The sequence below is a fragment of the Otolemur garnettii genome, unplaced genomic scaffold, assembly GCF_000181295.1.
Source record: "Otolemur garnettii isolate 467f Iridium unplaced genomic scaffold, OtoGar3 scaffold00004, whole genome shotgun sequence".
Lineage (NCBI taxonomy): Eukaryota > Metazoa > Chordata > Mammalia > Primates > Galagidae > Otolemur > Otolemur garnettii.
The window spans coordinates 44,014,748-44,027,453 of record NW_003852399.1 but is presented as its reverse complement, the minus strand read 5'-3'; the positions used below and the strand labels follow the sequence as shown (position 1 = coordinate 44,027,453).

General features: G+C 36.1%; 1 protein-coding gene across 2 annotated transcripts in view; it reads left to right on the top strand.

The window, feature by feature from the left end:
* ZBTB10 (zinc finger and BTB domain containing 10) overlaps positions 1-12,522 on the top strand; it is a 40,978-nt gene extending 28,456 nt beyond the window's left edge. For both annotated transcript variants that reach the window (XM_012810766.2, XM_003782531.3), the window contains exons 3-6: positions 1,430-1,528; positions 6,843-7,019; positions 7,250-7,422; positions 7,691-12,522. In XM_012810766.2, coding sequence (XP_012666220.2) covers positions 1,430-1,528; positions 6,843-7,019; positions 7,250-7,422; positions 7,691-7,996 — 755 coding nt within the window. In that variant the 3' untranslated portion in view covers positions 7,997-12,522. The remainder of the gene's footprint in view (positions 1-1,429; positions 1,529-6,842; positions 7,020-7,249; positions 7,423-7,690) is intronic.
* The last annotated feature ends 184 nt before the right edge of the window (positions 12,523-12,706 follow it).

Genomic DNA, 12,706 nt, shown 5'->3' with positions numbered 1-12,706 from the left:
AAAAAAAAAAAAAAAAAAAAAAAAAAAAAAAGTCTTCAGAGACTAAAGTCATTTGAGAGAGTACACGAGGGTTCAGATGGTACCAGTGGGATTATGCTAAGCAGAATAAGTCCTAAGCAGGAACCTAAATAGTAGAACTCTTCTAGAGTCTAAGCTTTATACTAAAAGCATTGAACATTTTTAATAAAGTTTAAGGTATTCAATAAAGGTATTGAACATTTTAAGTAAAGTTTTAGGAAGATCTCTGTGGGAACATTACAGGGAATGAATAGAGGTGTGAATACAGTTGCCACTTTTCTAAGGTCTTTCTCTACTCTAGCTTTAATTGTTCTTCTCCACTTCTCAACCAATACAAAAGCAGTCTGGCTCGGTGCCCATAGCTCAGTGGTTAGGGCACCAGCCACATATACTGGGGCTGGTAGGTTCAAACCCAACCCAGACCTGCTAAAACACCAGTGACAACTATAACAAAAATATAGCCAGGTGTTCTGGTGGGCCCTGGTACTCCCAGGTACTTGGGAGGGTGAGGCAAGGGGATCACTTAAGCCCAAGAGTTTGAGGTTGCTGTGAGCTGTGATGCCACGGCTCTCCACCGAGAGCAACATAGTGAGATTCTGTCTCAAAAAAGAAAAAAAAAATCTGTTTTATACATCTTGTACTTACGAGTTAGTGCTAGTAGTAGCAAGTATTGTTCTTATGTCAGGCACCATCATTGTAACACTTTTAATACTATTCAATTAGATTACTGTGTCACATCTATAATATAGATGGATATAAATCAGGAAACTAAGAATGGCATTCAAGTCACCCTGGCCATACAGACCATTCCTAACCAGTACTTTGTACTCCTTTATCCTGTGGCTCAAGGAGTAGGGCAACAGCCCCATGTACCAGAGGTGGTGGGTTCAAACCTGGCCCCAGCCAAAAACTGCAACACACACACACAAAAATATGTCTTGTGCCTTATAGTGTTGAGTACATAGATAATGCTGTTTTTACAAACACGCCTTTTTAGTTACTCCATTTTGTACAGATATGCCTTTTTACTTAATCCGTGTAAGAAGCAATTCCAAGAAGAGTAATTTTTTTTTCTTTTTTTTTTTTTTTGAGACAGAGCCTCAAGCTGTCCCCCTGGGTAGAGTGCCGTGGCATCCCAACTCACAGCAGCCTCCCAACTCCTGGGCTCAAGCGAGTCTCCTGCCTCAGCCTCCCAAGTAGCTGGGACCACAGGCACCCGCCACAATGCCCGGCTATTTTTTTTTTGGTTGCAGCTGTCGTTTGGTGGGCCTTGGCTGGATTTGAACCCGCCACCTTAGGTGTATGTGGCTGGTGCCTTAGCCGCTTAAGCTACAGGCGCCGAACCAAGAGTAATGTTTATGTTGGTGGCTATCATGTGGTTTGTAAATAAATTATTCTGTCTCCTTTTCAGATTTGGATGGTGCTCTACTCTCAGGGCCTGATGGAGATAGGAATGTGAATCCAAATTTAATGGCTGAAGCTGGTTCTAATCAAGATGGAGGTGATGCTGGTAGGTACAGTAGGATTTTAGCAAAAATACATTTAAGAGGATTTGATGATTAGGATGTGTTACATGTTTACTATAGCCTACTGTAGTTTCTGTTCTTTAGGGGACAGTGTTGTCTGTAAATACTTTGAATCTTGGTAGCTATATTTATGATGACCTTTGAAATTTGGTAAATGTGAATTGATAGATGTTCGTGATTTTGTATGTTTGAAGGAGTCATTTATTTAGGGTTATAAAACTCTCAAATATCAAACGGTAATTAACTTAATAGTATTTATGTCTTCCTGCTGGTAAATGGATAAGGAATGGGAATGGTAATTATCAGAATGGTAGACAAACGTATTTTAAATAGCTTTACAAATAATGGCATGGTTAATCACTGTAGAAAACATTTTATTGGGGTTGCACCTGTGGCTCAAAGAATAGGGCGCTAGCCCTATATACTGAAGGTGGTGGGTTCAAAACCAGCCCCGCCTGAAAACTGCAAAAAAAGGACAACATTTTATTGATTTCTATATAATATTAACTGTATTTGGGGGAAAGCTTGATGCATATAGACAAAGAACCCCCCTGAGTGTGTTATAAGGAAAATAGAGTAAAAGGGAGAAAGATTTCTTTACAGAAGAATGCCAAGCTAGTAGAACGATGACAGAATTGGAAAAAATGCCTCGTTTTTAGGCCCCACAGGAAAGATCATCAGTAGATGTCAAACCAGTATTAGTGGGCTTGTCCCACTATGATTGGTGAAAGGAATAGCATATTAAACATGGTCTCAGTATCATCCCACAAATTATTTCCAATTACAAGAGGAAATGGCATTTTTATAATTAGAGAGATCTGAAGAACACATTTTCATATAACCAAGTGATTAAACTTAGTGTCATTAATAGTGTAACAAAGTGAAATTAAGTGCTAGCCCACATGATGCACTAGCCAAAACACGTTACCTCTGTAGTATCCTTGAGAAAATAATTAGCCTCATTCTAATCACGGGGAAAAAAATGAGATCTACATAAATCCAGTTATGCAACAGTGGTCCAAACTCTAAAATGTTTATGTCATAAAAGACAAATGGAGAGCAATTAGATTAAAAGGAGACCTAGGAAATAAACTAAAATGTAGCAAAGATCTTAATTAGATCAAAAGTGATTACAGGGAGCATTTTGGGAATGGCTAGAAATTTGAATAGTATGTTATCCACCCAATTTTAAGTTTCCTGGATGTGCTGTGTTATGTAGGATCTAGAAGAAAGATACTAGGACAGGCAGGGTGGCTCATGCCTATAATCCTAGCTAGCACTTTGGGAGTCCAAGGCAGATGTATCACCTAAGCTCAGGAATTATAGACAGCCTGAGCAAGAGTGAGAGCCTATCTGTAAAAATAGCCATGGATGTAGTGGATGCCTGTAGTCCAGCTACTTGAGAGACTGAGGCAGGAGGATCACGTTAGCCCAAGAGTTTGAGGTTGCTGTGAGGTATGATGCCATGGCAGTCTACCAAGACTGACAAAGTGAGACTCTTCTCTCAAAAAAAAAAAAAAAAAAGAAAGAAAAAGAAAAATAGAAGAAAGGTAGGTACTGTGAAGGTACTTATAGTGATGAGTATGCAGATTTTCAAATATTGGATAAAAATGTATATGCGTATACAAAAGGAAAACATGGCAAAACTGACATTTGAGATAAAAGGATGTGGATGTTCCTTCATTGTAGCTTTGGAATATTTATCAAAGTTGATAAAGTGGAGTGGGGAACTACTAGAGGTACTCTTTGCACAAAGTATCCAGGGTTTCTGAATATATAGTGTACACTGAGCACAATAAGCTGCCGTTCTGAAGAAGCTGCCTTAAGGTGGTTTCCCCTGAATGTTGAAAATAATTTAATAAAGTTTTGAAATTAATAATTTACAAGTCAGATGTGTTGAATTTTGAAGATTATTTTCCTTATATGGAAAATTGCTAATAGTGCAAGAGAATTTTATTGCACTTTCTTCATTTAGAAATTTGGCCCCAAAAATGGGCTTAATAAGGCAGTGTGAATTTGTATGTAAGATTTTAAATTTGTGCACATATAAGGGCTGACAATTAAGTACTCAAACTCATCTGAGAAAAAGTGACACATACCTTTTTGCTGAATATCACTACACTCACCTTCGATAGTACTGCCCTTGGGAAAGTATGCACTGATGCTAGCCCCTAAGCAAGATACTGTATTTACAAAAAATAGAAAAACTAGCAAGGCATGGTGGCATGTACCAGGAGACTGAGGCAGGAAGATGACTTGAGGCCAAGAATGAGGTTGCAGTGAGCTGTGATGGTGCCAGTGCACCCTAGCCTGGGTGGCACAAAGACGTCTTCAGAGAAAAAAATAAAAGAAATTCTAAGGTGATTAAGACACAGTTATTGCTCTCCTGTTGCTTAGTTCTATTTTGTACTGATTTAGATAAGAAATATCAATCATAAAGCTAAAACTTTATTTAGAAATGTGAAACTAAAAATAGATTCATCCCCCCATCCTAGTCTCCATCCTGCACACATACAAATGTTGTTTTACTTGAGTGTTCTGAAAACTTTTCCCTAAGCAATAACATATTATAGTTAAATTATATATAGTTATGGGTGTTGAGAGGGCTTTCTTGACACCAAAAGATGGGTGTATTGTAAAGTACACAACAGTTCACATTAAAAGTAATAATGTATAATTTTAAAATACTTGAATGCATTGGGTAATTGATACTTTTCACCCAAGGAGAAATCTTACGTTTGCTCTCAAATGTTTTTTATTTAGGAGATAGTCTCACTATGTCTCCCTCAGTAGAGTGCTGTGGTGTCACAGCTCACAGCAACTTTAAACTCTGGGGCGTGATCCTCTTACCTCAGCCTCCTGAGTAGCTGGGACTACAGCTACCCACCACAATACCTGGCTATTTTTTATTATAGTTGTCATTCTTCTTTTGGCTGGTCCCGGCCGGGTTCGAACCCACCTGCCTCCGTGTATGTGGCCGGTGCACTAACCACTGAACTATGGGCGCCGAGCCTGCTCTCAATTTTTAAGAGGAGGAATATGTTTAATGAACATATCTGGGAAAATGTATTCTTAGGAAATACATTTTTGGTAAGCATTCTTTTATTAAAAACCATAATGTCCATGGGAGTAAAATACATTATTTGCTGTACAAGTAAAACATGCATATATCCTGAAAGGAGTGATTCCTACTGAGGAAAGCGTGGATGCCTTAAATTGGGAGCCTGCTTATCATGAAAGTCGATACAGGCTCGGTGCCTATAGCTCAACCGGCTAAGGCACCAGCCACGTACACCTAAGGTGGCGGGTTCGAATCCCCAGCCCGGACCCACCAAACAACAATGACGGCTGCAACCAAAAAATAGCCAGGCGTTGTGGCGGGCACCTGTGGTCCCAGCTACTTGGGAGGCGGAGGCAGGAGACTCGCTTGAGCCCAGGAGTTGGAGGTTGCTGTGAGCTGTAATGCCACGGCACTCTACCCAGGGGGACAGCTTGAGGCTCTGTCTCAAAAAAAAAAAAAAAAAAAAAAAAGAAAGTCGATACAGATTTCCAAGGGCTCTACCAGGTGAGGCTTTGTAGGATATTGAAAGTCTTTGTTTTTCACTGTGAGTGAGATGGGTAGCCCTTACAGCTGTGTGGGTAGAGCGATGGCCTGCTCTGACTTAGTGGTTTTTTGTTTTTTGAGACAGGGTCTCTGTCGCTCTGGGTAGAGTGTTGTGACGTCATTGTAGCTCACAGCAGCCTCAAACTTTTGGGCTTAAGAGACTCTTACCTCAGTCTCCTGAGTAGGTGGGACTGTAGGAACCCATGACAACACCTGGCTGATTTTTCTATTTTTAGTACAACATGGTCTCCCACTTGGTCAGGCTAGTCTCCAACTGAGGAGCTTAAGCAATCCTCCCTTCTCAGGCTTCCAGAGTACTAGGATTACAGGTGTGAGCCACACCCAGCCTAACTTAGTATATTTAAAATGATCTGCTATTACTATACTGAAAACCTAGGAAGGCAGCAGTGGGAACCAGGAGGCAAGTAGGCAGCTACCAAAAACAGTCCAAGAGCTAGAGTTGATGATTGGATCAGGTTGGCAATAAATAGCTGTGGGGGATTCTGGATATACAGGGTCTACGGATTAAGTTCTAAAACTCATCCGAGAAAAAGTTCTGTGTACCTCAATGCTGAAAGTAGGGTCACCTTCAAAGTACTCTCCTTGTCCATCTCGTAACCACAGTGATATTCAGCAACGAAGTTTGTAGCACTTTTTCTAGGAAGAATTTGCAAACTCAATTGTCAGACCTCATATGGTGCTCACTCTGATGGCCATTCCAGAAAGCATTCCAGAATTGCTTTGAAGGGTGGACTAGGCACTGTAGTTGGTGCACAGCTTCCCCAGGAGAGTGAGTGTGTGGAAGGTTATGGTAGTGTTATTCAGCAGTGACATGTAAAGCATTTTTTCTAGGATGAGCTCATAATCTGATTGTTCAACCTCGTATTCCTATTACCAGAAAGGTTCCTGGTCCAGGGAATTGCTTGCAAATTCATGATGGAATTAAATCCAGAGGAGATAATTCCTACTCTTCATAATCTGAAGATTCTTAAGCACATCCATTCTATTTTGATTGTATCTCCTGGACTTAGTTTTATTTAACAATAGAGTTAGAAAGAGTAGTTTCAATAAACATGAAGAGTAGTTATTCTTACTCTCATGTGTCTGTAACAACAGTATCTAGTAAGAACTTTAGTCCACTTTTTTTCTTAGAGAAAAAAGTCTTGTTCTATTGTCTAGGCTAGAGCCAGGGGTACAGTTAGTTATAAGTCACTGCAACCTCAAACTCCTGGGCTCAAGCAATCCTTTTTCCCCAAACGCCTGATTTATTCCATTTTTCTATATGTATTCTCAAGATAATGTGGTTGTTTGGTTGTCTTAGATACAATAAGAATATCCCATTTGATAGCTGGGCTTCAAAGTAATAAAATCTCACCTGACAGAATAGATAGGAGTAGCAACTATGAAGAGTTTCTGTTTTGCATAAGTTTGAAACCCAACATTTATAAGAGTAGTTTTTTGTGACCTCCCACAAATAATATTCATGAAGTTTTTTTAATTGAGTTTTTCATATGGTTAAAAGTAATATAAATTTGAGTTTTAATTGTGATAATAAAGTATGAAGACATCTTTTATACTAAAATGTAGAGTTAACTAGCTTAAGCTCATGAGATAATATTTTTTATTTTCTGACACTAATAATGAGAGGAGAGATATCTACGACTATTACTTCACATCACTTTTTAATGTGTTAGGTACTTCACATGATTTCAAGTATGGTTTGATGCCTGGCCCTTCAAGTGACTTCAAATATGGGTTGATACCAGGTACCTCAAATGACTTCAAGTATGGATTGATACCAGGTGCTTCAAATGATTTCAAGTATGGATTATTGCCGGAATCTTGGCCAAAACAAGAAACTTGGGAAAATGGCAAGTATTATTCAACTAAATAAATACAGAATTATCAAATAATTTTTAACGATTATAAAGTTTTAATAGTCTGAATTTTGAAAATCAATTAGTAGTGGCTCTAGATCTCAGCCCGATATCTCAGTAGCCCCGTTCTCAGGCAAAAAGATAGAAAGTTTTAATAGCAAGTTTTTTTTTTAATGTATAGTAAGTACTATCTGGTTTTCTTTTTTCTTTTTTAATTTTCAAAGGTGAATCATCTCTAATCATGAACAAGTTGAAATGCCCTCATTGTAGCTATGTAGCCAAATACAGACGAACACTAAAAAGGCACTTGCTCATTCATACGGGAGTGAGATCATTTAGCTGTGATATTTGTGGAAAGCTGTTTACTCGAAGAGAACATGTAAAAAGACATTCCCTGGTGAGTTACTTTAAATACGGGTGATCTTTGAGATAAACTATATTTATGACAGTGACAATTAAAGAAATTTTAACAGTTAATTGCAAATTTAAATAAGGTTGGTTGTTAAATAAATTGCTTTAAACAGCGAATGTGATTTATGTATCAAACTGAATTTCATACAGAAAAGCATTAGTAGATCCACTTAACTAGATATTTGGTTCAATTCGAGTAGCATTCTATTATTTATATACTATCCTTATGTTGAATTTTTTTCCTTTTCAATTAGGTGCATAAAAAGGATAAAAAATACAAATGTATGGTGTGTAAGAAGATCTTCATGTTAGCAGCCAGTGTTGGAATAAGACATGGATCTCGACGCTATGGTGTTTGTGTAGACTGTGCAGATAAATCCCAACCAGGAGGGCAAGAAGGTGTAGATCAGGGACAGGATACAGAATTCCCTCGGGATGAAGAATATGAGGAGAATGAAGTAGCAGAAGCTGATGAAGAGCTGGTTGATGATGGAGAAGATCAGAATGATCCATCTCGGTGGGATGAATCAGGAGATGTTTGTATGTCTCTAGATGATTAATTGACCTACTATACTCCTCAAGAATGCTGCATTTGGACATAATATGAATCGACAATTTGGATTGTTGAACTTGAAGGCTTGCAAAATATGGTACATGCTGGATGGTAGTTATGTTGCTGTGAAAACTGTAGGGTCAAAGCCTTATAGCAAAAAAACATTTTTTTATATTTGCACAGGACTGTACAGCAAACAACCATGTGGTTGGATTACATGGAGTCCCCACATATTCAGTCAGTTATCAAAGTAAAATATTTTTTATTTATAGGATATACAGTAACTATTTGGGTCCTATGAAAATATATTACCTGTCTTTATAGAGCTTACATTCATGTGCTACTTTAACATGAGTGAAGAAAATCCATTTATGGAAATACAGTGACAGTTGACCCAATCACTCTGTCCATCAAACCACTCAGGCTAGTTTGTACTAGTAGAGTTTTGTTTCTATTTTTATTTTTATTAATTTTATTTTTTTTAATACAGATTTTTCAGTGAGGGGCTTTTTCAACCCCATTGGTTCTATTTTCTTGTATTTTTCCATTTAATTTGCTTCATAACTTAAACCAAGTCTCTTCTAGTCTTAGGTATTATTTCTCGATTTTGTGCTGATGGGCATGTTTATAAGAACTGGAGAGATAATTTATTGGAATGAACTAACTGACGTCCCCTGCCTCCCCTTTCCTTTTTGACATGAATTTTACTACACAAATGAAGAATGATGTTGCAGAGTTACCGTGGTGAAGTTGACAAATACCACTTAAATGATTATGATTTAGAAGTAACTTCCTCTTGCTGCTCTAATCTGATAAATGGTTACTATATGATGTTTTCTGACATGGTATTCGGTTTTGGGTATCTGTTACTTCGGCACTATTCTTGTTGGCCTCTTTTTATTTTTGCCAGTGTACTATACCTCAGTCCTATTTGAAAGACCTAATCGAAAGTCATAAAAATAATAAGTAAAATGATTTGTTTTATAATTTATCCCCCATGTCCAGTTTGGTTAGCTTGTTATGCAATAGAAGTGAAATATCAGGTTTTTATTCCTGTGCCCTTTTTACCATTAAAATTAACACAAAACATGAATTCTCTTTTGTTTCATACTTACCGGGATATTGAGTGTTATAAAATTACGATTGATAATTAAGTTAATTTATTTTCCTATTTAAAGTCACTACACCCCTACAATCTTTGTAGTAGTCACCTTGATTTAATTATCTGCAAAAATCTTACAAATAAAATAATTGAGAGGCTTTATTCTCTTAACTAAATTCTTCAGGGTACAAAGGGTGATCCTTAAGTTGAAATTGTCAGATTTATTTAGCCTGGTGACAAATGAATTAGCTGATTGTGGAACTCTCAGCAAAATTTCACATTTTTGACATGTATCACAGTTTATCACAAGTATAGTGTATATTCTATAAGATTGAGGGACATATTTTCAGCTTTCTTTTAAATAAAGTGAGTATATTTTCCTATTTTATATCAGGTAACTAAATTATGCTAGTTGTGTGGAAAAAATGCAAAGATGCTTTGACAGATAATCCTTTTGGTGCTCCATCTGATCAAAGTTGAAAAGTTGATATGTTTTTTTTCAGAGCAAGCTTTATCATTGTCTCTGATTTCAGTAGAATAATGGTTTAATGTTAGCCAATGATGTTTCTGCTTGGATAAATCAAAGATAAATTACAGTTACATGGATAGATGCATCTTTTGTCACCTGTATTTTATTGTAGTTTCTACATAACTGTAAACCTGAAAGATGAATAGTTTTGGTTTGATTTAAAACTGAAAAGTATCTTAATGTTCTAGACAAATAAGTAAAATGTATTTCTGGTGAGGTCCAAAGTAGAAATTAGTCGGGCAAAAGTACTATGAATGCAAAGTATTTTAAACGTAAAATGTTCTTTGTGAATATGTAAGTATAGTATAAAGATTTCTTTCATCCCATTTATTCCCTTCCTTTAAAATAGTTTACAATTGGTAGATCTGTCTATATATAAATATATATTAAAGAGCAAAGATATATATCTAAAAAATTCACCTAAATCTGCTTTATTAGACAGTTCACTTATTGCATAGAAACTGGACTTGGCTTTACATTCTTAATGTACTTTTACTTTTCCTCAAAATATGAATTTATTCTCTTGAAACTGAATTTTCTTTTACTACTTAAATCATTTATGTATATCTGGTAAATTATGACCAAATTTTTGTTAGATTGCATACAGTAAATTGAAATACATACTTGGTACACTACAGGATTGTTGTGCTTTTGTTTTGGTTTTAGTTGGAAACAAGGTTTGATGTAGATGACTTGTTACTGTTAATTTAAAATATTCTATAATTGTCCATTACCTTCTATGTTGTGTTGTGACAGATTTGGCTATATTTTTAGTCAATTGAAATATAATACTTTAAAAGTTTGTTTTTAGGTAATCCAAAGGAAAAATGTTTATACTCTTGAATATGTTAGCCTCAGCCTATATAAAAATTTCTTTGAAGTAAACATTTTACCAGAAACAGAATTGACAGATTTTTCTACTTGCTGACTGCCTAACTTATTTTGTTTCATGATCTTGAGGGGCTTCCTTTTCCCGTCTAGATCTTTTTAAAAAATAGTTTTAGTACTTAGGTATACTACTGGACATTTCTATTTTTTTAAGTATATTCTTTTTCTGACTTAAAATTTCAGGAAGTTGATAGATACTAAGAACTTATGGTTGGTCTCAGAGGTAGTAATGGAAGACTCAATTTTGTCTATAGAACTTTGGCAGAATTATGTTACATATTTGGTGAAGTTTTCTCTTGTAATTTATATTTTGAATGAAAAAAATATTTTAGAACTAATTTTAATGAAGGGGAAGAGCATGAGCTATTTCATATTCCCTATGTAGTAACAGACCCTCTCAAATCAAGATCATGTATTATTTCTTAGTTACTTCCATATGGTCCCCTCTTTGTCATAGTTCTTGGCACTCACTTTTTTTATTTACTAGATGTTTTGCTAAATTTTAGCACGCTAGCAATTGAGAGCTTAACAAAACATTTCAGGAAGGGAAAAGGAACAGTAATGAGGTAATGAGTAGCTTTGAAATGGGGGCGGGGGGAACACTAGCTAGTTTAGGCAGGGCCATCCTGATGGAGAAGAGTGAGCTTGAATGAGTTAACTCCTGTAAAGTGCTTAGAACACTGGTACATAATAGGTGCATATACATCTTAGTTTACACATGAGAACCAAGAGGAAAAGGATAAATGAAAAAAGGGGGAAAGGAGGGAGAAAATAGGAAATGAAAGGATTAGGATTTGGAAATTAACCTAATATAGTGTAAACCTTCTGGAGATGACTGGAGTAGTATAATATGAGGGAAAGTGTGAAGGAAAATAGGTTTTTAAAAATCTTAAATTTTTGAAACTTCAGTGAGCCTTATATTTTTAGGATTTTCTGAACATAGCATGAAGGTTTAAAATTCATTGTTCTGAAAAATGATTCTAAAAGCTTCCAAATTTGAGTGCCCACACTTGCTGTTATGCTGTATGTATACATTTTATCTACTCTGTAAGGCAGGTGCTAATTGTCTCCATTTTATAGATGAAGAAATGCTCAGAAAAATTCAGAAACGTGGCTAATGCAGTCATAATCGTGCTGGGGTTTGAACAGGTCTGATTCTGAAGCCCATGCTCTTCCTAGGAGACTCTGTTGCTGCCTCATTAAACAGCTCTTTTGTAGAATTTCAGCTCTTTAACGGAGTCTATGGAGATTTATATTTTTCCTATAAAGCAGCTATGTTAGGAATTTTGTGTCCTTCCCCCAACAAATATCCTTACTACCTTTTCCTCCTGATAAAAAGATTGTTCTGTCACTTTGACTTTAAGAAGACACAACCTCAGTGTAGCATATGCTATTAATCAGCTGTGGCATTTTAATTTTTAAAAGGGTGGTTTTTCATCGGAAGGACTAGATGTAATAAACCCTAGTTTTTGTGCCGTTCAGTCACCCAGATCCTTAAACTTAACTATGGTACATAATATACTTGTTTAGAACTAACAAAACAGGTGTTTCTTAGTCACTTTAGCATTTCAAATGGAAGGTTGTTTTCCTGCTGTATCCCTGCTTTCAAGTGAAATTGAGCAATTCTAGGTAGTTTAAAGATGTGTTAGGGATAAGCACACTTTAAAAGATGTTTTCTAGCCCTGAATTTTATGACATTGGGTACTTAAATTTGGAGTACACTAGCTAATGAGAACAAAATTTTTGGTTGTAGAGAGGGATGGTTGAGGCCATTATGAAATGGGAGAATCAGCATTTTAAACACTGTAAACATAAAGAACACTTTCTTCTGCCTGCTGTTTGTAAAAGCTCTTTGGGAAGATCTTTTACGAAGACCAATTTTTTTTTATGTAAATTACCTACCTAATATAAGTGTCCTAAGACATGTATGTAAACTTCCGAAACTGTTTTGTCTGTGTATTTACAAAATACACAACAATATCAAACCTAAAAATATAAACTTGTGAGCACTAAACTGCTTCTGGCTTTGTGAATTTTATTGACTGATGATTAATTCAGATTTCTTTGCCAGCTCTACTAATTTAGACTAATTGGGGTAGTGGGAACACCTTTGTAAACTTTAAGTAAAATCCAGATACCTTTGTACTTGATTGAGGTTAACAAGATTGAATGATAGAATATATTATAAAGTGTTTTTT